General features: G+C 37.3%; 1 protein-coding gene across 13 annotated transcripts in view; it reads right to left on the bottom strand.

The window, feature by feature from the left end:
* The window catches only part of IMMP2L (inner mitochondrial membrane peptidase subunit 2), a 965,664-nt gene that overhangs the window by 873,861 nt on the left and 64,583 nt on the right, over positions 1 to 27,220 (bottom strand). For all 13 annotated transcript variants that reach the window (XM_044947172.2, XM_044947171.2, XM_044947176.2 and 10 more), the window contains exon 4: positions 9,670 to 9,773. In XM_044947172.2, coding sequence (XP_044803107.2) covers positions 9,670 to 9,773 — 104 coding nt within the window. The remainder of the gene's footprint in view (positions 1 to 9,669; positions 9,774 to 27,220) is intronic.

Raw genomic sequence — 27,220 nt, 5'->3', positions numbered from 1 at the left:
AGTGTGTTGCTCTTCACTCTGGGATCTCTTCTCCTTGGTAGTACTATAATGCCTTTAGATATTATTTTTAACAGTGTTTTCTCATTTTTTCAATATGGGCCTTAGTTTGAAATAAACTAGCCTATCATATTTGAAGAAATCAGATACTGACTGATCTCAGTGGTCTCCATTTATGTGTGCATACATATCTTATTGATTCCAAAAGTATTAAAGATGGGTTGACATACATATGGGATAGTTAATTTTTTGTGCATTATATTTTCTGCTTGAAAGCTCAACTATTTAATTCTTAAATTTTTAAGTTGTTCCTTTGTTAGAATAATTATTTAAAGCTTATATTCAAAATGCTTCTCCTTCACAGTTCAACCTGACACCTTACATATAACAAACAACAAGCATTTAGGAGTGTCTTCTCTGTAAACGCTGTCCTGCACTTTTTTTTTTTTTTTTAAGTAGGGTAACAGTGTCCTCAGAGACTGGTTTTTTCCCACAATAAAAATAAAAAGTTACAAACATAAGTACCACTATTTCATGGACTGCTGCCTATATAACTTCATTCTTTGACAACTTCTAGTCATCTCTCAGAGGATATAAGATTTATGAAAAGGGTTGAGCAGAGGCTATGGATAGCTCCTATAGTTACATTACCATAAAATCTCAATAATTCAAAATTGAAATTTATGATCACTGAAACATCTCTAAGCTATAATTTGTCTCTGAACTAAGAAAATGTTTTATTGCATAATTAAACGTATAAAAATTGTGAAGGCAATTTATCCTGCTCAAGAAAGGAAATTGCTTTTAAGGACCACCTTAAGGTTACCAACTTTCTATCTATATGCCTCTAAACAGTATTTATAAAATCAATTTAATCTAGATCAAATAATAGCAAACAAAACTTACACTATCTCATTTTTTAAGTATCATTTGTAAATACACTTAGTAATGGATACAAATTATTATGGGTAATTGAAAATGCCAAAACCTAAATCTCTCATCAAAATAAATTACAGCCCAAGACTTCACTCTCCAGCATTTTGAATACCAGTTAATTAAAAACAATGAACAAAAGCCTAGGCACTTCCTCCTACCTACAGAACCTTTCTCTTAAAGTCATGTTCTTTCTAGATTTGTGTTCCTGAAATGTACAATATTAACTACAAACTCAAAAAAAAAAAAGGCTCTCAGCCAAAAAAATTAGGAATAAGTACAATGGAAAGACTAGATAAGTATTCACGATTATATTCTCCCAGCTCAACAGATTAAATGGCTTTTAATACAATTATAAGTCATTATTCAGTATTATCATTGCCCTGGGCATTTGTTACAAAACATGAATTTCGTGTTTTAGCAGACTGCAGTTAATTCCCAATGGTGGGTCAAGGGACCTTTAAAGATTTACAAGCACTCAAGACACAAAGGAACTCGCACCTTTCTTTTTTTCCCCAAAGGCTCTTTTCTATTTCATCTATTTCCCTGGCTCACTTCTTCATAACTCTTTGCGTATGTACTGCTACAGATGTAGCCATCACAGAAAGTGGCGATTAGCTTAGCATATTGCAAACCAGCTGTCAAAATTGTATGCAGATTCTATGTTTATAATAAAGTATTATTGCTATTAATGAAGAGACTACATTTCAGGAACCAGTGTATCAGAAATTTCATGGGATAATCCAATTGATGTAGAGATGCAAGGGCTTGTGTGACTTCTTTGCTAAGAATGAGTAAGGATCCTCAACTAAACCATCACCACTATATACAGAGGCTTTACAGTTTGACAGTCAAGAACACTGGATTTGATGGGAAGCCCTTCAAACCTTCATTCTTCCATTTACCAGTCAGCTATATGATCTTAAACAAGTTACTTAACCTCTTTGTACCTCAGTGTTCTCACCTATAAATGGGAATAAACACATACCTACTTTACTAGGGTTTATTTTAATGAGGATTAAATAAAAATGAATATAGAATTCAGTCTTGGGACTGGAAAATTATAAACAATCAATAAATATTAAAATTGTTGTGAAGCACATAAAAGAGATGCTCAATTATAATTATTAGTAAAATATAAATCAAACCTACAATGGGATATTATATCACACTGATATAATAAAGTGTGATAAGTGAAAAGTGAAGTGAAAGTGAAAGTGAAGTCGCTCAGTCATGTCCAACTCTTTGCAATTCCATGGACTGTAGCCTACCAGGCTCCTCTGTCCATGGGATTTTCCAGGCAAGAGTACTGGAGTGGGTTGCTATTTCCTTCTCCAGGGGACCCTCCTGACCCAGGGATCGAACTTGGGTCTCCCACATTGTAGGCAGATGCTTTACCATCTGAGCCACTAGGGAAGTCCAATTATAATTATTAGTAAAATATAAATCAAACCTACAATGGGATATTATATCACACTGATCAGAATGGCTATCAACAAAAATTCTACAAACAATAAATGCTGGGGAGGGTGTGGAGAAAAGGGAACCCTCCTATACTATTGGTGGGAATGTAAACTGATGCACCCACTATGGAAAACAATATGGAGGTTACTTAAGAAACTAAAAATAGAGCTACCATATGATACAACTAAGATCATGGCATCTGGTCCCATCACTTCATGACAAATAGATGGGGAAACAGTGGAAATGATGGCTGACTTTATTTTTCTGGGCTCCAAAATCACTGCAGATGGTGACTGCAGTCATGAAATTAAAAGATGCTTACTCCTTGGAAGGAAAGTTATGACCAACCTAGATAGCATATTCAAAAGCAGAGATATTACTTTGCCAACAAAGGTCCATCTAGTCAAGGCTATGGTTTTTCCTGTGGTCATGTACGGATGTGAGAGTTGGACTGTGAAGAAAGCTGAGCGCTGAAGAATTGATGCTTTTGAACTGTGGTGTTGGAGAAGACTCTTGAGAGTCCCTTGGACTGCAAGGAGATCCAACCAGTCCATTCTAAAGGAGATCAGTTCTGGGTGCTCATTGGAAGGACTGATGCTGAAGCTGAAACTCCAATACCTTGGCCACCTCATGCGAAGAGTTGACTCATTGGAAAAGACCCTGATGCTGGGAAAGATTGAGGGCAGGAAGAGAAGGGGACGACAGAGGATGAAATGGTTGGATGGCATCAGCAACTCGATGGACATGGGTTTGCGTAAACTCCAGGAGCTGGTGATGGACAAGGAGACATGGCGTGCTGCAATTCATGGGGTCGCAAAGAGTCGGACACGACTGAGTGACTGAATTGAACTGATAAGACAGCAATCCCACTCCTGGACATACATCCAGAAAAGATAAAAATTCTACTTCAAAAAGACACATGCATCCCAAAGTTCACAGAAGTACTATTTACAATAACCAAGACATGGAAGCAATCCAAATGCCCATCAAGAGATGACTAGTGAGATATATATTAATATAAAATGTGAGGTATATATACACAATGGAATTTTACTTAACCATAAAAAAGCATGAAACATTGCCATTTGCAGCAACATAAATGGACCTAGAAAATAGCATATGAAGTGAAGTAAGTCAGAGAAAGACAAATATATGATATCACTTTCATGTGGAATCTAAAAATACAAATGAACCCATACACAAAACAGAAACAGACTTACAGACACAGAAAACAAACTTATGATTACCAAAGGGGGGAAAAGAGGTAAAAAAGAATAAATTAGGAACTTAGGATCAACAGACACAAACTGCTATATATAAAATAGATAAGCAAAAATAAATGTACTGTATAGCACAAGGAACTATATTCAGTATCTTGTAATAGCCTATAGTGGAAAATAATCTGAAAAATATATATATATAACTGATCATTGTGCTATACTGGAAACTAATGTTGTAAATTAACTATACTTCAATAAATAAATATTTAAAAAAAAAGAGAGAGACTTCAGTCCTACAAGAAAAAAAAATAATAAACTATAGTGGGTACTTTTCTCTCTTTGTAAATTACATGTCTTTTTTTCCTTTGTCTCTGAACCTGATCATCCCAACACTCACCAACACAGTGTTTACCTCTCTTTGGGAGTCTACTGTACTTCATAGAAACTACATTAGTATTTCTCCACTTCAGACTTTAGGATCTCATCTTAGTTCACCCTTAGATGAGACACCTTAAACACACTCCAGGAAAAGCAGGTACAATGGAAGAAGATTTAGACAGAGCATTTGTCCACTTAAAATGTAATGTGTGTCACATAGGTGATTTCAAATTTTCTACTAGTTACATTTAAAAAAAAAAGGAAAAAGAAACAGGTTAAATTAATTTTAATATTTATTTGACTGAATATATCCAAAATATGTCTTTCCCAGTGGTTCAGTGCTAAAGAACCCACCTGCCAATGCAGGTGATACAAGAGACTCAGGTTCAAACTCTGAGTTGGGAATATCCCCTGGAGAAGGATGACAACCAATATTCTTGCCTGGAAAAATCCATGGACAGAGGAGCCTGGGGGCTGCAGTCCATGGGGTTGCAAAGACTTGGACATGACTGAGCACACAAGCACTTGGTATACAAAATACTATCATTTTAACAAGCAGCAGTAGCCACGTTACATAACAAGCACACAGTAGCAGTAGTAAAGAAGCCAGAGTGCCCAAGAATTGATGCCTTTGAACTGTGGTGCTGGAGAAGACTCCTGAGAGTCCCTTGGACTGCAAGGAGATCAAACCGTCAATCTTAAGGGAAATCAACCCTGAATATTTATTGGAAGGACTGATGCTGAAACGGAAACTCCAGTATTTTGGTCATCTAATGCTGACTCATTGGAAAAATTCCTGATGCTGGGAAAGATTGAGGACAGAAGGAGAAGAGGGTGTCAGAGGATGAGATGGCTGGATGGCATTACCAATGCAACAGACATGAACTTGGGCAAACTTTGGGAGATGGTGAGGGAGAGAGAGGCCTGGTGTGTCGCAGTCCATGGGGTCGCAGGGTGGGACACTACTGGGCAAATGAATAACAACAAAAGCCACATTTAACTGCTCAATAGCCACATATGTGTACTATATCAAGCAATACAGGTTTAAATGGACCTGTATTAAAATACAGGTTCAAATGGACCTGTATTCAAATTCTGGCTCTGCCATTTACTTGCTAAATCTTAGTTTTATCACTTTAACTATGTCTGCAAGATTTAGTGTATACAGAAGTAGAAATATAATGTTTACATATGAAACATATAATGTTATAAACCAAAGTTACCTAAATAAAAAGTGCATTAAAAAATAAATAAATAAAGTCCACTACCCACAAAAATAATAATAACTATTTCCTGTTACTGTTATGAGAAATAAAATGGCAACCCAAAGCACTTAGTGTAATGCCTGACATACAGGAGTGTTCATTAAAGGAGAATTCACTCACCCTCACCTTCTACTATAGAAGTGAATGCTGGCTCAGTGTAGTATAATCTGGCACCTAGCCTTAGTTCCTTCCCTTCAACCCTACTACAAATTGTAGCCTTCCCCACCTGCACAGGCCTCCCTCCTTGCTTCCTAGCATCTAAAGAATTGTCTGTGTGGACTTATAGAAGCCATGGGCTCTCTTAGGACACAAATATGTGGTTCCAAGAACCTGAAAAGCTCCATGCCTGACAATTTCCATCTCCTCTGACCCAGTCTTATCCACCTTCCCAACTGTTACCGCTGCTGCAGCCTCCCCAACAACTGCCATCAACAGCACCACCTCCTCACTGGAGACAGACTGACCCTCAAACATTCAAAGGGATCATCCTCCAAAATATCTGGCTAGGACCCTTCAAAACTGTCAAGCTTAAAAAAGATGAAGAGTGACCAAGGAACTGTCACAGATTAGAAGAGACTAGAGAGACAAGAAAAATAAAAACAAAATATAGGATCCTGGGTAGGAGTTTGATCTAGAAAGAGGACCTTAGTGGGAACACTAATGAAATTTAAATAAGGTCTGTAGATTAGTTAACAGTATTGTATCAGTGTCAATTTCCCAGTCTCCATAATTATGCGATGGTTGTGTAAGATGTTAATATTTGGAGGGTATAAGAAGAATAAGGTTTGAGAAGCTAATGTATAACATGGTGGTGACAGTTAATAAACTGTGTTAAATAACTGAAATTCACCAACAGTAGAACTTAAATGTTCTCTCTCTCTCTAGCTTATGCCCAACCCCCTCCCCGCCCCACACACACAAAATGTAAATAGGTGATGGATGAGTTAATTAACTTGATGAGGGAAATTCTTTCACAATGTGTACATATATCAATTCATCCCAGTATACACTTTAAATATCTTACAATTTTGTCAATTTTATACTAATAAAATTTAAAAAAATAAATAAGGGGATATGTGGGAACTCCCTGTACTATTTTTACAACCTTTAAGTCGATAATATCTCAAAATGAAAAGTTAAAACACTCTTAAACGTGATTATTTGAAACTTTATTATGATGGAAACTCTGTCCCAATGGTTCTGTTAATTGATATATCATTATAAAATAGTGCTACTTATGTTAAGTCTATGGCAGTAAGGCCATCACACAGGTTAATGAAAAGTCAATTCCGAGGTATAGAAAATCCACCTTAATCACCACTATTAGTCTGCAAATCCACCAAGAGAGTATGATGTCTCCTGCATACACTCAGTAACACTGAGGACTCAATGACAGCAAATAATGTTTCGTGTGATGTTATTAAACAAAAACACCTTTCTATTTAACATTACTGAATAACGTGCTTAAACAGTTGCTGCACTGTTACAGTCTTTTACGGAAAGAAAGTGACAGGAATAGAGAAGGAAGAGATGCAAAGAAGCATATTCCAATATGTACCTTTCCCCCACCCAGACCTTCCTTGCATTAGGGAATAGTGTTGGTCAATAAACTGAATGAAATAGATGGGACAGTCTGCTCTGCTACATACTGTTTTACTGTAACATGAATTAGTTCATAGGCAGCTGGTGAGAAAGAATGGAGAAAGAAGTCGGTATAAAGCAGAAGCTTCACTGGTTCACATCTGATTTTCTCCCAAAATCATCAATGTCTCATTAATAACAGTTGAAGGCTGAGTACACTAAAGGCAGCAAGCTAAGAAGGAATCAGTATTATACATTCAACTTTTTTCCTAGAGAGCTTACTGCAAGTTTAACCCGGATCTTTGTTTAAAAAAAAAACTTACAACAAATAAAACAACACAAAACAATGAGCTGAACATCCATCTCTGGGATCAGTACATTTTGTACAAAGCCTGCAATCTTTTCTCTTCTTGCAAATTCTGATAATAATAACACTGGCCCTTGAAAACATAGATAGCCTCAAACCTTCTTTATATCTTCTTCCATCAAGCTATCTTCACCTTTATTGTTTTAAGTAAATCCAACATTTACTGCAGTGTTTATTTATTAGAAACTCCAGATGTCTTTTAAATAGTGCTATTGGAATTATTGTTATTTTCATTGGTGTTCTGGTTATGAAGATGCATAAGCCCTAGTAATTTAAGAATGAATTTGAAAACCACAAAGTTTTCCAGAAAGGCATATATAATATTATAGTAGAAATGCTGCATTTCCACATACTCTGAATACATAAATTGCTGTCCAGGAATGATTTAGAATATAAGCTGTCACACTATTTTGTTACCAAAGATTACTTATGTATCAATAAAATGCATAATTAACATCAATTTGTTATCTTTGTATTTTATATTTAGCCATAAATTCAAAATTTAGTCATGTGTTTCTGTGTTAGTCACACATTTCTTATATTTACAGGATATTCTAATGTAAGGCCATGTCTCCAGAAAGCATTTTTGCTCATGAAACTAAAAAGATACTTTAAACAGTGTCTTTTATTAGTATTGCATCATACTAAACAAGTATAAGCCTGGTTGTTCACCAAAAGAAAGCAACAGTTACTGCTTGATGATTATTTGCTGTTAAATAATATGATACCAATCACTAAGCATTTTTATATGTAAATAGCTCCTACTAACAACAAGCATTATGAAAGAAAATTTGTGTTATTTGTACCTGACAGAGATACATCACATAGTTAACTCATTTAAAATACAGTTCAACTGAGGTAGCTATCATTTAGTATATCAACCTCAATTTGAATATACTGTTTTGAAATTAATTTATATAATAAATATCAATCACTTTAATATTTACATAAAAGGATAACATTCTCTTTTTTTTATATAGTCTAGGATATGCTAGGGTACCGTTTTGGATCCATGCAAACTTGGATTTTAAGGAGGCTTTTTTTCTCCCCAATTACCTATTCAAATTCATTTGGTTAAAGATAGTCAGCATGTTTCCTCACAGAAAAAATACACCACACAATAGTCTGCTTATAAGGTGACCTCTTTCACTTGGGTGGGTATCCTCTCCATCACGGGCTAAGTGAGGATGTAACCTTGTCAAACCAAAAGCGAAAGAATAATGAGCACACGACAGGCTAACCCAGCATGGGAAGGTTGTTAAGGAGGTTGCAGAAACAGTTCCCTGAATGACAAAGTAAAAGGATACTCTGAAGAGTAGGTTAATATTAAAGAAAGCACTCAAGAATATGAGAAGCATTAATCCCCATCCTTGGATGTCTGCCATACAAAACTCCACTCAAATTTATTTCATTAGTTACTGACCAGGTTTAGTTAATATGTTTTCAAATAAATCTTAGTAGAACAGGCTTGACTGAGACACAGTTAGAAAATATCTGTTTCCACAGAGCAGTAACCAAAGATAAGTAAGAGCAAGTAGATAACATTTTGCTTTTACCAATTATAAATTATCACCCAACAATAAACAATTATTCTAATTCAAGAATCATACTTATAAGTTCCAAGTCTTCACCAAACAGTAGGATTTTACTATCATTAAAACAAATAACAGTAACTACTACATTAATTGCTTCCCCAATGCACTAACTGGCATAACAGGGAATCATGTTAAAACATTTGTATAAGTAGCTGAAAAGAGTAGAAATTAGGCAAGTTCTGTTGCAGTCTTCTCAGTGTAAATTTACTTTTAAAATAAACAAACAAATCTCAAGTCTAAATCATTCAAACATAGGAATATCATTGTGTCAGTCATGTACATTTTGACATCCCTTCTCTACACTAAGATTAGAATGAAATTCTTGTTCCTGACCAGTCGTAATACTTTAACAGAGAAACAGTGCCACCTTTTGGTCCCAAACAAAAGCCTCCAGTCTACCATCTTCCAAACTTCCTTTTTTCAGTTAAATCACTGATACATACATATAATTGCCACTGAATTTCATGTCACACTTACAATGGTCTAGAAATATGTTGTAGCTACATAGCTAATAAAGCATGAGAGTAACATACAAGTTGCTTCCAAAATGCAATATTTCAAAATAACTCAAAATACCAGATACACGTACTCTAGATCATCAATATAATAATTTCTAATCAATATTTCATCAAACACGTTTTGCCAAAACCAAGTATGTCAATCAAGTGATAAATTTTAAGTATCATAGAAAAAAATCTTCTTTCACAGTATTGTTACATTTCAAAATAGATTTTGAAAAATGTATTACATTTTAAATGAACCTATTAATTTAGTAATTGACAATATGGTATAAACAGGGAATTACTAGCTAAATCAGATAATTATAAATCGTCTTATATAGGAATATAGTGTGTTTCTGATTTACTTACACTAATGACACAATGTCACCACGTTGTACTTCAAAATTCCTCACTTTCCAATGGTTCAAAAGCACCACGTCAGATGACTGGCTCCCCCCAGGATTCAAAGAAGGCTAAAAAATACGAAGAAAGAGACACATCTGTCATTTGTAATTTTCAATCTTCATGGTTCCTTGCACTTCATAGCTGTAGTGCAGTGCAATAAAACATTTCTAATATAGTAGCTTTCAATAAATTGCTGTTCTAAAATAACTGCAAACGATGAGTTTTCAAAAAGGCTCATCGGGATTCTTCACAGGTAACCAGAAAAAAAAAAAAAATTACCAATACTCATTTCAAAGGAAAATGTGCTAGACGGTCAACTCTACTAAACTCCCTTAAAGAGGCATGGAAAATTGTAAGAAGAAATCAAAGAAAAAAGTGAAATCAAGCCTCCCTATAGAATATTCAGATAGGACCTAATTCCATAGTAAGTACATGTGATTGCTCCATTTGGAAAGAAGAAGAAATAATCTCACATCAACCAGGAAAATACCATAGGAAACAGTAAAGAGACCAGAAGTAGCAAGTGATGAAATAATCTTGGAAAATATGGGAATTTCCCACTTTGATCTCTCTTTTCTACAGAGAGCTTGCAGGAAGGGTCCTGGCTTCAGTTTAAGCCTAGTAAGCAGCCTTCACCTTGGATTTAGACAAGTCTAGATATGCCTAAGGACCAATGGGGCAGACACGGAGAAAGATTTTCTGTAAGAGTTCATCTGACAGTCAGGAATCATCTAGGCATAAGAAACTGATTAAGGAACCATAAAGCCAATACATCTATCACCTGGACAGGACTGCTGAAAAAGTCAATGGATATCAAGTCTGAAACTTGATGGTAGAATAAGAAAAAGTAGGAGAGGTTTTTCACCACTGACTCTCCAGGGTCTCTGAGAACATCATTGGTCTAAAAGAGCAATTGCTGTGGTGGTGGGGAAGGTACTAAACCACAACGGAGGCTCCCCCCATTCGCAGATGGTGGGTTGGCAGCAAGAACAGACAGAGCCACAGAAACCAGGGCAGCAGCGAGGAAAACAGTACATGCCCAACAACAGGCTATCCCTGGAGCAGTAGTGCCATGGTGATGTTTTAATCACTCAGTCGTGTCTGACTCTTATGACCCATGGACTGTAACCTGCCAGTCTCTGTCTATGGGATTTCCCAGGCAAGAATACTGGAATGGGTTGCCATTTCCTTCTCCAGGGGATCTTCTCAACACAGGCATCAAACTTTTGCATTGCACGAGGATTCTTTGCAGACTGAGCTACCAGGCAAGCCCTAGTAGTGACATACTTTTTTTTAAAGATTCCTGAAATTACTTGTAGGTTTTCTAAAAAGCAGGTGTGGACAAAGGCATAGAAATGTTGTGTGGATGCTATTATAATAACTTTATTTTTGACTCCCCAGATTTTTTGTGACCAAAAACTTATTGGTTATCCTTGGGGATCTCAAACACTCTTATAGCTTCTGCAACTCCTTTATGTGATAATGCCTAAACCTCTCTAACTTTAGTTTTGAATTCCCTGTTAATCCTCACTTGACTATCTGACATAAAATTCAATTCTATTAAATGGAATTTGTCATCATTTCCTAGCATAAAAGTTTTCTCCCTTTTCTTACATCCTACTCACTACTTCCCCAGACAACCAACTTTAAATCTTACTTACCTTTTTACTTTGTGTCCAACCAGTCACCAAGCTAAAGGGATTTTTTTTTTCCATAATGTCTTTCACTTAAGACCCATTTTGTCTATTCTCTCTTCTATCATCATCTTTCAAGCACCAATCACCATATAAGCCTTCACTGCTGTTTAGTGGCCAAGTCATGTCTCTTTTGTAACCCATGGACTGTAGTCCACCAGACTTCTCTGTCCGTGGGATTTTCCAGGCACGAATACCGGAGTGGGTAGCTATGCACCTATACTATCAGTCTCTCACCTCCAACTCAAAAGTGAATGATTCTATTTCTTTCCAGCTATAAGATTTTGAGAAAGCTACTTAACTTTGTTATACTTCAATTTCCTTACTAGGAAAATGATGATATTTAGTAACTTTTCTCTAATTAGTAATTAAATAATAATAATAATAATATCCAATACTCAGCAAGTGCTTACCATGTGCCAGACATTGTTCTAAGGGCTTAACGAATATTTACGTACTTGGTGAGATCATGCATTTAAAGTGCTTAGACTAGCTCTTGACCCCTAGTTAAGCTCTCAATAACTTTTATTAGTGATATAACTAAATCACAATTTTAATTAGAGGTAGTTTTGTACCCTTACCCCAGGTTCTTCATCCAGCTTTATCCCTAATAAGAAACAGCTGCAGTGGCAGGACAACTCCAAGGGGCGTTGCTGGGCTGTGGTGCTAGGGAACAGAGCTTCTGGAGTCCAACATTCTGGAGTCACTCAGTCAGGTTAGGCGAAAAGCCAGGCTTCCGTATGTGGTTTATTCTCTCATCCATATTTCTCATTCATACTTTCTCTTTCTTCCTCTCCTTCTATATCCTTCAGTTCATTACCTTGCAAGCCCTTTCCCTTTATTTCTTTGTATTTTTCCTCCTTACGGAACTGATGTGGTAAAGGTGGCCTTGGGGGAAAGCAACTGTACAATGAAAAGAAAAATCTACTTCCCACTGCACTTTCACTGGGTCCATTTCTTTTCCTTGCCATCAGAGAAGTGAAGAACAAAAGTGATTTAATTATTTCCAACTGTTCTTCCTTAGTCTCTTTTGTTGTTTTTCAAAAGTTTGTGATTACAACTCATAATAAAGACATTTTTACTGTATCCAAAGTACAAATGCACATATCTGAACAAAACATCACAAAACAATAATCACCTTTACCACATACCCTAATATCGTAATTTCTATTCTCTCCTAATCCATGTTTTTAAAATCCTGTCTATAATCAATCATATTAATTTCCTATTCACTATTATTGATTTTGATGGTGGTAGTTTAGTCGCTAAGTCATTATTGATTTTGCAACCTAATAATCAATTATAACCCACAGTGCTAACATCATAGATTTAGATGATTCTTCTTTAACTGTTATCCTATGAAGGCTGCTTTTGTCTAGAAGTCTACCTTCAGGTCTTTCATTTCTGTTTTAAATTATTTTCTTAGAAAATCACATGAATATTCCAGGTGCAAATACCACCCATAGACCTATGACTCTTAAATGTGCAGTCCCAAATGACTTGCTCCTCTTCTATATGCAATCCATACCACTTTATACTACAACATTCAGAATGCAGTAATGTCATATTTATTTACCTGCCTCACAACCAAGCAAGACGTACTTTTTACTCATTATTATGTCCCTTAGTTAAATTTATACTCTACCCTCAACTGCATTTCTGAGATTCTAGAACATGATTCTAACTGGTTGTTCAGCATCAAATCTCATCAAGCCATTCCCCTACTTATTATCCTTTATAATAAGCTTCCCTGACTACCAACAAGACTGTCTTCAACATAAAAATCAACACACACATGACATATAGAACCCTACCAATCCCTACTTATATTGTTCCTACAAGTGACACCTCAATCACAAGCAGTACTCTATGCACAAGTTACTTCCTCACACTCCAAGACATCATGTTCTTCTTGTTCAGTTGTTAAGTCACGTTCAACTCTTTGCAATCCCATGGACTGCAGCACACCAGGCTTCCCTGTCCTTCACTATCTCCGAGAGTTTGCTCAAACTCATGTCCATAGAGTCAGTGATGCCATCCAACCATCTTATCCTCTGTCACCACCTTCTCTTCCTGCCTTCAATCTTTCCCAGATCAAGGTCCTCTACAGTGCGTCAGCTCTTTGCATCAAGTGACCAAAGTATTGGAGCTTCAGCTTCAGCATGAGTCCTTTCAATGAACATTCAGGATTGATTTTCCTTAGGATTGACTGGTTTGATCTCCTTGCTGCCCAAGGGACTCTCAAGAGTCTTCTCTAGCACAACACTTCAGTTCAGTCGCTCAGTCCTGTCCAACTCTTTGCGACCCCATGAATCACAGCACGCCACGCCTCCCTGTCCATCACCAACTCCCGGAGTTCACTCAGACTCACATCCATTGAGTCAGTGATGCCATCCAGCCATCTCATCCTCTGTCGTCCCCTTCTCCTCCTGCCCCCAATCCCTCCCAGCATCAGAGTCTTTTCCAATGAGTCAACTCTTTGCATGAGGTGGCCAAAGTACTGGAGTTTCAGCTTTAGCATCAGTCCTTCCAATGAACACCCAGGACTGATCTCCTTTAGGATGGACTGGTTGGATCTCCCTGCAGTCCAAGGGACTCTCAAGAGTCTTCTCCAACACCACAGTTCAAAAGCATCAATTCTTGGTGTTCAGCCTTCTTCACAGTCCAACTCTCACATCCATACATGACCACTAGAAAAACCAGAGCCTTGACTAGATGGACCTTTGTTGGCAAAGTAATATCTCTGCTTTTGAATATGCTATCTAGGTTGGTCATAACTTTCCTTTCAAGGAGTAAGCGTCTTTTAATTTCATGACTGCAATAACCATCTGCAGTGATTTGGTGAGCATCAAATCTTCAATGCTCAGCCTTCTTTGTGGTAATCAAACCACAGCTTTGACTATATGGACCTTCGTTGGCAAAGTGATATCACTACTTCTTAATACGCTGTCTAGGTTTGTCATAGCTTTCCTTTCAAGGAGCAAGTGTCTTAATTTCATGGCTGCAGTCACCATCTGCAGTGATTTTGGGGCCCAAGAAAATAAAATTCACCACTGTTTCTACTTTCCCCCCATCTATTTGCCATGAAATGACGGGAGCAGATGCCATGCTCCTAGTTTTTTGAATGTTGCATTGTAGATCAGCTTTTTTTACTCTCCTCTTTCACCTTCATCAAGAGGATCTTTAGTTCCTCTTCACTTACTACCATTAGAGTGGTATCATCTGCATATCTGAGGCTGTTGATATTTCTCCTGACAATCTTGATTCCAGCTTGTGATTCACCCAGCCTGGCCTTTTGCATCATGTACTCTGAACATAAGTTAAATAAGCAGAATGACAATATACAGCCCTGATGTACTACTTCTTTCTCAATTTTGAACCAGTCCCCTGTTCCATGTAAGGTTCTAACTGTTGCCTCTTGACCTGCATACAGGTTTCTCAGGAGACAGGTAAGGTGGTCTGGTATTCCCATCTTTTTATGAATTTCCCAGTCTGTTGTGATCCACACAGTCAAAGGCTTTCACGTAGTCAATGAAGCACAAGTAGATTTTTTTTTTTTAATTCCTTTCCTTTTTCTATAATCCAACAATTTTGGCAATTTGGTCTCTGGTTTCTCTGCCATTTCTAAATCCAGTTTGTACATCTGGAAGTTCTTGGTTCACATACTGTTGAAGCCTAGCTTGAAGGATTTTGAGCATTACCTTGCTAGCATGTAAATAAGTACAATTGCATGGTAGTTTGAACATTCTTTGGCATTGTCTTTCTTTGGAATTGGAATGAAAACTGAGTTTTTCCAGTCCTGTGGCCACTGTTGATTTTTACAAATTTGCTGACATACTGAGTGCAGTGCTTTAATAGTATCACCTTTTAGGATTTGAAATAATTCACTGGAATTCCATCACCTCCACCAGTTTTGTTCATAGTAATGCTTCCTAGCACCCACTTGCCTTTGCATTCTGGCTCTAGATGAGTGTTACAGTGACTACACCATCATGGTTATCCAGGTCATTAAGACCTTTTTCATATATTTCTTCTGTGTATTCTTGCTACCTCTTCTTAGTATCTTCTGCTTGTTAGATTTCTTGTGATTTCTGTCCTTTATTGTGCCCATCTTTGTTCCCTTGGTATCTCCAATTTTCTTGAAGAGATCTCCAGTCTTTCTCATTCTATTGTTTTTCTCAATTTCTCTGCATTGTTCACTTAAGGTTGAGTGTATCTTTCCTTGTGTCCTTTGTCTTTGGCTTCTCTTCTTTTCTCAGCTATTTTTAAGGTCTCCTCAGACAACCACTTTGCCTTCTTGCATTTCTTTTTCTTTGGGGTGGTTTTGGTCACTGCCTCCTTTACAGTGTTATGAACCTCCATCCATAGTTCTCCGTCCATAGTTCCCAAGGCATCATATAAGCAAAATTTTTGACTGAAATGTTTCCCTCTTTCCCCTTCCCACCATTTAACTATACTTCAAAAAAAAACACTTGAATTGCATAAGGCAATCTCCCAGGAATTCTTTCACATCACTCCTCACCTCTCCTCCTCATTCCCATTTTCAGTCTCCAATTAGATAAACACATGTCCCCAAGTTCCTCATCAAAACCTGAGACTCTTACTGTCATAGAGCGTTTTTTAACATTAATTAATTTAGCTGCATCAGGACTTATTTATGGCATGTGAGATCCTTTTAGTTGAAGCATGCAAGATCTTTAGCTGTGGCTTGGGAACTCTTGGTTCCCAAGAGTTATATGGATCTAGTTTCCCAGTAGATGGGATCTAGTTCCCCAACCAGGGATCAAACCTGAGACCCTACATTGGGAACTCAGAGTCTTTGCCTTCGGATCACCAAAGATGCCCAATTATAGCCCTTTTAAGCATTTTTATAATTATCTGATTGTCTCTCTTTCCAAGAGTATAAAAGCATTTTAAGAAGAGATTAGTTCTCAAGTCTGTGTTTTTGATACCTGGGCAAGTAAGGATATTAATACATTTTAATGGAAAGAATTTTTTTTTAATAAACTAATGAAATTTCCAAAGACTTTCCAAATTAATATACCCAATACAGAGCCCTTTTTCCATCTTAGACCCAAAGTCTACTTCTATATTACCTTCCTTAGTAAACAGTGTCACAATTCACCCAATCCCCTACTCCAGAAAATCTTGAGTTATTCTGAACTTCTAACTCTCTCTGAGTCATCTATCTTCAGACTTTCCCTCTTCCCAGAATGCCTTTTCCCTATATGGAAAAGTTTTATTTATCTTTCCAAACCCAGCTCAGTTGATGATGACTTCTCTGTGAAGCCTTAAAACAGAACCTGAAGTTTCCTTGACGAAATTACCAAATTACATGCTGGTGCTCCACAGTTAGGGACAGAATAATCTCTAGAGACTCAGATTTTGACACCTGCATTCATCTTTCCCTTACAGAATCAATCATCCACCAACTTTTCTAATGTTAATTGTTAGAACCTAAAGGTAATGCCTTGTAAACTACAGATTTATGCAGGGGAAAGGAAAATCCCCAAAGCAAGCATGTCAAATTCCAAGCAGTAAAATATTAGAATCATCAGTCAACACCTGGAAGACCTTGTTTGATTTTATAAAAGAAACAATAGTTTCTTTTACCTTTGCTCTTCTGAACAAGGCTAAATTAATCATCTCCCAATCTGTGCTCCCTTAACAATTCAGGTAAACTTCAGGGATAGCCCTTAAAACCTTATTATAGGTATCTGCCTATACAAATGAATCTTTCATTCAATTAACTGTAAGTTTCTCAATTACAGGAATTACAGGAATACATATTTCATTCATTTTTGTATATGCCCAACCCCAGAACAGTGGCTGGAAAATAGTATGTCTATACTTTTAAGTTTAAAAGATTAAAAGAATTTGAAAACATATTTAACTAAGATGTTTCCCACCGAATGTACATTATGTTAACAATGTATACCTCTCTTTCAAAGAAAACACACTCTGGATGAGTAAGCATAGTAAGAAAACTTTTGTGTTGGGCCAAGCAGTCCATGGGGTCGCTAAGAGTAGGACGCGACTGAGCGACTTCACTTTCACTTTTCACTTTCATGCATTGGAGAAGGAAATGGCAACCCACTCCAGTGTTCTTGCCTTGAGAATCCCAGGGACGGGGGAGCCTGGTGGGCTGCTGTCTGTGGGGTCGCACAGAGGAGGACACGACTGAAGCGACTTGGCAGCAGCAGCAAACAGGTAATTTAAGCCTTAGAAATAAAGTTGGACAGTATCCATAATTAAATAATGCTAATCAGAACATCAAAAATTTTTTTCTTTACAGTTCATTTATAAATATAAACAATACTTATGAATATGAATAACATTATTCATAAAGAAAAACTTTCTTTCATTGGGAAACTGTTCCTACAACACTATAAAATCCCATAGTTGTTTGTACTTCAATTAAATTTCTTTATAAAAAGAAAAAAATTTTACTTCTTGAGTTTTCTAAAACAACTTTTCAGAAGAAAAATAATGCTCTAACTTCAAAATGAAAATATTATATAAGAAATGAAAGAAACTTCATTTGGATGTTGCAATTTTAGATAAATTAGTAAAACCATATTATTTCTTAGAAATTTTACATCTTGTTTTTACCCACTGTGGGAATGGCAGTTTGCTTCAGACAGAACAAGCAGTCCTTTTAAACCAAAGAAGTTATATGTATGAAATCTAAATTAAAAGTCATAAACTTTGGGAACTTGATGTAACCAGAAAGTCTATATTTTCTTGTCATGTTTTTAATACTTTAAATCCTAGATTCCCAGAGACTACATCAAAATTACAACCAACAGAAAATAACAGTTTCCTGAAGTAAGAAATAGCAGAGAATATTTAATTTAGGAGGTTTTTTTTTTTATTTAATTATAGTTGATTTACAATGTTGTGTTAGTTTCTGGTATACAGCAAAATGATCCAGTTGTATTTTTTTTTAATATTATTTTCCATATACATGTAACAGAATATATTCATTCTGGTTTTTTATATTAATAGAATACTGTGCTATATAATAGGACCTTGTTATTTATCTATTTTATATATAGTAGTGTATATCTGCTAATTCCAAACTCCTAATTTATCCCTTCCTGCCCTCCCCTTTGGTAATCATAAGTTTGTTTTCTACATCTGTGGACCTCTTTCTGTTTTGTATATAAGTTCATTTGTATCATATTTTAGAGTCCACATATAAGTGACATCATATTCTCCTTCTGACTGACTTCATTTAATATGATAATCTCTAGGTCCATCCATGTTGCTCCAAATGTTATTATTTCATTTTTTATCCATTCATCTTTTGATGGGCACTTAAGTTGCTTCCATGTCTTGGCTATTGTAAATAGTGCTATTGTAAACACTGGCGTGCATGTACCTTTTCAAATTAGAGTTTTCTCCAAATAGCTGCCTAGGAGTGGGGGTGCTAGATCATATAGTAACTGTATTTTTCACTTTTTAAGGAACCTCCATAATGGTTTCCATAAGGCCAGCACCCATTTATATTCCCACCAACAATGTAGAACCATTACATTTCGCCATACCCTTTCCTACGTAGGAGTTTCTACCTGTATCTCAAAATGTGTGATTGCATCAGATGTTCCTACCAGCAGTGGAGATTTCCAGTAGTAAGAGGGAAAACATCACTAGTCATTGGGATTCCTGACAAAACAAACCCAAAAGCAGCCCTACCTTTCTTTTCTTAAATGAAGAAAAGAATTTTCTTTTCTTAAATGAAGAAAAGAATTCTCTTTTCTTGCATTCTCACACAATCAATTCCTAAGCTTTTGTTGTGGAGCACTAGGATTAAAAAACAAACAACTTAGATAAGTCTTTTGGACATGTACACACTGCTATATTTAAAACAACTTAGATAAGTCTTTTGGACATGTACACACTGCTATATTTAAAACAGATAACCAACAAGGACCTACTATACAGCACAGGGAATGCTGCTCCATATTCTGTAATAACCTAAATGGGAAAAGAATTTGAAAAAGAATAGATACATGTATATCTATAACTGAAAAAAAAAGAAATAAAAAATCAAACAACTTAGACAAATCTTTTGGATAGCCCTTACTCTAAAGAAAGAAAACTATGTTCAAATCTGGTCTGCACTTCCTTACTAGCCAGACTCTGTGTGTGTGTGTGTGTGTGTGTGTGTGCGCGCGTGCACGTGCATGCTCACTCTGTGATGTTCAGTTCTTTGGACTGTAGCTCACCAGGCTCCTTTGTCCATGGAATTTTCCAGGCTAGAATACTGGAGTGTGATGCCATTTCCTACTCCAGGGGACTTTCCCAACCCAGGGATCAAACCCACATCTCCTTCACCCCTTGCACTGGCAGGTGGATTCTTTACCCACCTGGGAAACCCACTAGTCAGATTATCTGACACAGATTACTTAACCTTTTTCAAACCTCATTTCCACATCTATGGTTGCAGTGCCACCCAGCTCATAGGGTTGTTATGGGAGTTAAAAGAGAAGTATAGGAAATTAACAGTTCATGATACAGTCAACAAGTACGATGATAATGATAACTATAGCAACAATAGGACAAAGGGAAACAAAGTCAAGTACAATATCCTTTCCGTAAGACTCAAGACAAGATCAAGCCTTTGCTTATTGCCTAGAATGTTTTTCCTTTTAAATACTGGCATATCTCTTCTTATTGCTTTTCACTTTATTATGCTTCACAGATACTGTGTTTTCACAAATTGAAGGTTTGTGTCAGTCCTGGATCAAGAGTCTACCAGTGCTATTTTTCCAACAATATATGCTCACTTCGTGTCTCTGTCACATTTTGGTAATCCTGGCAACATTTCGAACTTTTTCATTTTTATGATACTTATTGTGGTGATCTGTGGTCAGTAGTCTTTCATGTTATTATAGTTGTTTGGAGGCACCACAAACTGCACCCATGTAAGACAGCAAATTTAACTGATAAATGTCGTTTGTGGTTTGACTGCTCTACCAACTAGCCACTGCCCTACTCTGGCCTCCCTATTCCCTGAGACAGAACAATATTGAAATCAGGCCCATGAATAACCTTACAATCACCTCTGTGTTTAAGTGAAAGAAAGAATTGCACACAAAAGCTAGAAATGATTAAGCTTCATGAGAAAAGCATGTGGAAAGCCAAGAAAAGCTGAAAGCTAGGCCTCTTAAGCCAATTACCCTAAGTCAGCCAATTGTGAATGCAAAGGAAACGTTACTGGCAGAAATTAAATGTGCTACACCGGTGAACACACAAATACTAAGAAAGTGAAATACCCTTATTGCTGATATCAAGGCAGTTTTAAGTCTAGAAGATCAAACTAGTCATGGCACTCCCTTTAGCCAAAGCCTAATCCACAGCAAAGGCCCTAAATTTCTTCAGTTTTATGAAGACCGAGAGAGGTGAAGAAACTGCAGAAGGGAAGTTTGAAGCTGGCAGAGTTGTTTCATGAGGTTAAAGGAAAGAAGCCATCTCCCTAACATCAGAGTACAAGGGGACGTATCAAGTGTTGATGTAGAAGCTGCAGCAATTGATCTAGAAGATCTAGCTAAGATAATTCATGATGGTGGCTACACTAAACAACGTATTTTCAATGTAGATGAAATAGCCTTATACTAGAAGAAGATGCCACCCAGAACTTTCATAGCTAGACAGAAGTCAATGTCTGGCTTCAAAACTTTTAAAGGACAGGCTGATCAGGGGCTAATGCAGCTGGAGACTAAGTTGAAGCAGTGCTCACTTACCATTCTGAAAATCATAGGGCCTTTAAGAATTATGCTAAATCTACTCTGCCTGTGCTCTGTAAATGGAACAAAAAGGTCTGAATTACAGCACATCTGTTTACAACATGGTTTCCTGAATATTTTAAGGTCTGTGGAGACATATTGCTCAGGAAAAAAAAAAAAAAAAAGCATTTCCTTTCAAAACAGTACTGCTCATTGACAATGCACCTGGTTCTCAAAAAGCTCTGATGGCTATGTTGTTGCTTAGTCACTCAGTCGTGTCTAACTCTTTTGCAACCCCATTGACTGTAGCCCTCCAGGTTCCTCTGTCCATGGAATTTTCCAGGCAAGAATATTGGAGTGGGTTACCATATCCTTCCCAAAGGGATCTTCTGTAGCCCAGAGATCAAACCCGAGTCCCCTGCATTGGCAGGCATATTCTTTACTACTGAGCCACCAAGGAAGCCCTCTGATGGATGTATTATACAATAAGACTAATGTTTTCATGCCTGTTAATACAGCATCCATTCTGCAGTCCATAGATCAAAGAGTAACTTCAACTTTCAAGTCTCATTATTTAAGAAATACATTTTCAGACCCAAGAATAAAGATCCTCGGTACTTTAAACACACACACACACACACACAAATACACACACACACATTTTTGTAACTCTGTAGCCTTAGCTGTCAGCCTTAGCCACCACAGTCAGTGATTTCTTGGATGGATCAGGGCAAAGTCAACTGAAAACCTACTTTATAGGGTGCACCATTCTAGATGCCATTAAAAAACATTTGTAATTCATGGGAAGAGGTCAAAATACCAACATAAACAGAAGTTTGGGAAAAGGTGATTCCAGCCCTCATGGATGACTTTGAGGCGTTCGACTTCAGGGGAATAAGTCATTACAGACATGGTAGAAAAAGCAAAGGAACTAGAATTCGAAGTAGAGCCTAAAGATGTGACTGAATTGCTACAATCTCATGAAACACTAAAGGATGAGGAGTTGCTTCTTACTGAGCAAAGAGGTTTCTTGACATGGAATCTACTTCTGGTGAAGATGCTGAGAAGACTGCTGAAATGACAAGGACTCAGAATATTACACAACCTCTGTTAATAAAGCTTTGGCAGGTTTTGAGAGGACTGATTCCAATTCTGCAGAAGTTCTATTGCTATCTAATAACAGCCCAAGCTATAGAGATACTCTTCATGAAAGGAAGAGTCAATCGATGCAGCAAACTTCATTTTTGTCTCATTTTAAGAAATTTCTACAGCCATCCCAACTTACAGCAAGGACCACCCTGATAAGTCAGCAGTCAGCAACAATGAGACACAACTTGACACCAGCAGAAAGATTTTTTTTTAATTTTATTTTATTTAACTTTACAATATTGTATTGGTTTTGCCATATATCAAAATGAATCTGCCACAGGTATACATGTGTTCCCCAGCCTGAACCCTCCTCCCTCCTCCCTCCCCATACCCTCCCTCTGGGTCGTCCCAGTGCACCAGCCCCAAGCATCGTGTTGTGCATCGAACCTGGACTGGTGACTCATTTCATATATGATGTTATACATATTTCAATGCCATTCTCCCAAATCATCCCACCCTCTCCCTCTCCCACAGAGTCCAAAAGACTGTTCTATACATCTGTGTCTCTTTTGCTGTCTCGTACACAGGGTTGTTGTTACCATCTTTCTAAATTCCATATATATGTGTTAGTATACTGTATTGGTGTTTTTCTTTCTGGCTTACTTCACTCTGTATAATAGGCTCCAGTTTCATCCACCTCATTAGAACTGATTCAAATGTATTCTTTTTAATGGCTGAGTAATACTCCATTGTGTATATGTACCACAGCTTTCTTATCCATTCATCTGCTGATGGACATCTAGGTTGCTTCCATGTCCTAGCTATTATAAACAGTGCCAGCAGAAAGACTATGAATAGCTAAAGGCTTAGAAACTAAGTAATAAAGTATTTTTTAATTAAGTAATGCTCAGTGATAAAGAATCTGCTTGCCAATGAAAGAGACGTGGGTTTGATCCTTCAGTCAAGAAGATGCTCTGGAGAAGAAAATAGCAACCCACTCCAGTACACATGCCTGGGAAATCCCACGGACAGAGAAGCCTAGCAGGCTATAGTCCATGGGGTCGCAAAGAGTCAGACACTTAGCAACTGAACAACAACAACAACAAATACTTTATTTTTAGATATAATGCTATTGCACTTAATAGACTACAATACAATGTAAACGTAACTGTTATATGCAATGGGAAATGAACAAAGAACATCATATGAGTTGAGGTGGTCTGAAACCAAACTTTCAATATCTCTGAGGTATGCCTGAACTAATCTGGAAGTCTTCAGGCTGAAATTCTTACTACCACCGCACACCCTCCAGGCTTCCCTTGTGACTCAGCTGGCAAAGAATCTGCCTGCAATGTGGGAGCCCTGAGTTTGATCCCCGAATCGGGACGATCCCCTGGAGAAGGAAATGGCAACCCACTCCAGTACTCTTGCCTGGAGAATTCTATGACGGAGCAGTGTGACAGGCTGCAGTCCAAGAATCGCAGAGTCGGACATGTGCGACTAACTTTCTTTCACACATCCCCACTACTAAATTCTTTGTGCAGTGTTTCATTTCATCTAAGCAAATAAAGTAAGCCTACTTTTTTAGATTTCAATTGTCCTGACTCTAGGAATTAACCCAGAAAAAACATCAATGTCCATAACTACTGAAAAATATCTTCTTCAGACACATTATGCTCATTATGTTTTCAAGTTTCATTTTAAAACATACATACATATATAAATAAAGGTACACATTAAAAAATCTAAGTTCTTAGCTCTGGTTGATGAAATATAATTTTCTTTTCCTTTCTTTTTTCTTTTGGAAAAATTTTAAGTTACATGAAAAAAAGGCTACATGTTTTGCTCTGACCTAAGTACTATATCATTCACTCTAAGAAAGACCATATAAGTCAGCAGATTTCAACAGATGTTAGTAAATTATGCTAAAGCTTGAAACAGCAGGTATCAAACCTGCTTTAGAAACAAATATAACACAGAAGTTGAGCTTTAATGTTCTCTCTGATCAAAGACGATGTGGAAGGATTTTTATTCCTCCTACAAACAAATATTATTGTCAAGGTATCCTAAATTCTGAGCTTGTGCCTAAGTTCAAATCATATGACAGTTGGGAGAAAATTTATGTCTTGATTTAGGAAAATAAAACTCCCCTAGAGAATTAAACAGAGACATGATAGATTTCTCACCTTGTAAGATTTAGCCACAGCCATCCATCAGTACATGATATTATTACAGTTTCAATTTTTTCTATAAATTTCTAATTTATTTATTTTCTATTTCACTTTTTAATTAAAAAAAAAAAAAGTCCATAGCCACAATTCACTAATGATAATCTACCAACAAAGCCCAGTTTTAACCTCACTTCTTTGGAAGCTGTACTGTCAACCTTTTCAGACCTCTATAAAGAGCACCACCCACTCTGCCCATATATACAAACTAAAATGTTTAAATAGAATTTTGTGTTTTTCTGACTTCCCTGGTAGTTCAGTTGGTAAAAAAAAAAATCTGCCTGCAATTCAGGAGATCCCAGTTCAGGGTTGGGAGGATTCCCTGGAGGAGGGAATGGCTACCCACTCCAGTATTCTGGCCTGGAGAATTTCATGGACTGTATAGTGCTGGGGTTGCAAAGAGTCGGACACAACTGAGCAGTTTTCACTTGTGCTTTTCAATGACATAGTCCCCAGTTGCAGCCATGAAAAACCAACAGTGACCCTCAGACTTCTTTTGAAGAACAATTATTTTAGAGAAATTATTGGGGTGGGGGGGGTGGAGGACTATTAAAGTAAGAGAAGAAACTGATATAGTACTCTGCTGTAAACTTTTAACATTGTAGCACTAGCCAGGAAGCAATGAAGTAAAGTTAAGATAAATGTATATTCTGATCATAGAATGATTATTATTAGATGCCATAATTTTGAAAGAACATGCATAAGATGGTCTATTCAGGTGTCTTATAGTTTGCATTATACAGTAGAAGTGAGAAATAGATTTAAGGGACTAGATCTGACAGAGTGTCTGATGAACTATGGACAGAGGTTCATGACATTGTATAGGAGACAGGGATCAAAACAATCCCCAAGAAAAAGAAATGCAAAAAAGCAAAATGGCTGTCTGAGGAGGCTTACAAATAGCTGTGAAAAGAAGAGAAGCAAAAAGCAAAGGAGAGAAGGAAAGATACACCCATTTGAATGCAGAGTTCCAAAAAATAGTAAGGAGAGATAATAAAGCCTTCCTCAGTGATCAATGCAAAGAAATAAAGGAAAACAACAGAATGGGAAAGACTAGAGATCTCCAAAAAAATTAGAGATACCAAGGGAACATTTCATGCAAAGATGGGCTCAATAAAGGACAGAAATGGTATAGACCTAACAAGAAGCACAAGATATTAAGAGGTGGCAAGAATACACAGAAGAACTGTACAAAAAAGATCTTCATGACCCAGATAATCACAATGGTGTGATCACTCACATAGTCATACATCCTGGAGTGTGAAGTCAAATGGGCTTTAGGAAGCATCACTACAAACAAAGCTAGTAGAGGTGATGGAATTCCCGTTGAGCTATTTCAAATCCTGAAAGATGATGCTGTGAAAGTGCTGTACTCAATATGCCAGCAAATTTGAAAAACTCAGCAGTGACCACAGGACTGGAAAAGGTCAGTTTTCATTCCAATCCAAAAGAAAGGCAATGCCAAAGAATGCTCAAACTACCACACAATTACATTCATCTCACACGCTAGTAAAGTAATGCTCAAAATTCTCCAAGCCAGGCTTCAACAATACATGAACTGTGAACTTCCAGATGTTCAAGCTGGTTTTAAAAGGCAGAGGAACCAGATATCAAATTGCCAACATCCGCTGGATCATTAAAAAAGCAAGAGAGTTCCAGAAAAACATCTATTTCTGTTTTATTGACTATGCCAAAGCCTTTGACTGTGTGGATCACAATGAACCGTGGAAAAGTCTGAAAGAGACAGGAATACTATACCACTCGACCTGCCTCTTGAGAAATCTGTATGCAGGTCAGGAAGTAATAGTTACAACTGGACATGGGACATGGAACAACAGACTGGTTCCAAATAAGAAAAGCAGTAGGTCAAGGCTGTATATTGTTACTCTGCTTATTTAACTTATATGCAGAGTACATCATGAGAAACGCTGGGCTGGAAGAAGCACAAGCTGGAATCAAGATTGCCGGGAGAAATATCAGTAACCTCAGATATGCGGATGACACCACCCTTATGGCAGAAAGTGAAGAAGAACTAAAGATGAAAGTGAAAGAGGAGAGTGAAAAAGTTGGCTTAAAGCTCAACGTTCAGAAAACTAAAATCATAACATCTAGTCCTATCACTTCATGGCAAATAGATGGGGAAACTGGAAACAGTGGCTGACTTTATTTTGGGAGGCTTCAAAATCACTGCAGATGGTGACTGCAGCCATGAAATTAAAAGAAGCTTACTCCTTGGAAGGAAAGTTATGCCCAACCTAGACAGCATATTAGAAAGCAGAGACACTACTTTGCCAACAAAGGTCCATTTAGTCAAGGCTATGGTTTTTCCAGTGGTCATGTATGGATGTGAGAGTTGGACTATAAAGAAGGCTGAGCACTGAAGAATTGATGCTTTTAAACTGTAGTGTTGGAGAAGACTCTTGAGAGTCCCTTGGACTGCAAGGAGATCCAACCAGTCCATCCTAAAGGAGATCACTCCTGAGTGTTCATTGGAAGGACTGATGCTGAAGCTGAAACTCCAATACTTTGGCCACCTGATGCGAAGAACTGACTCATTTGAAGAGACCCTGATGCTGGGAAAGACTGAAGGCAGGAGGAAAAGGGGAGAACATAGGATGAGAGGGCTGGATGGCATCACGAACTCAATGGACACGAGTTTGGGTAAACTCCGGAAGTTGGTGATGGACAGGGAGGCCTGGCGTGCTGTGGTCCACTGGGTCACGAAGAGTCAGACACACTGAGCAACTGAACTGAAGCAAACTGCTTGCATGGC

This window comes from Bubalus bubalis, chromosome 8 (genome assembly GCF_019923935.1).
Source record: "Bubalus bubalis isolate 160015118507 breed Murrah chromosome 8, NDDB_SH_1, whole genome shotgun sequence".
In the NCBI taxonomy this organism is placed as follows: domain Eukaryota; kingdom Metazoa; phylum Chordata; class Mammalia; order Artiodactyla; family Bovidae; genus Bubalus; species Bubalus bubalis.
Note: the sequence above shows the minus strand (reverse complement) of the source record. Positions and strands in the feature narration are given on the sequence as shown.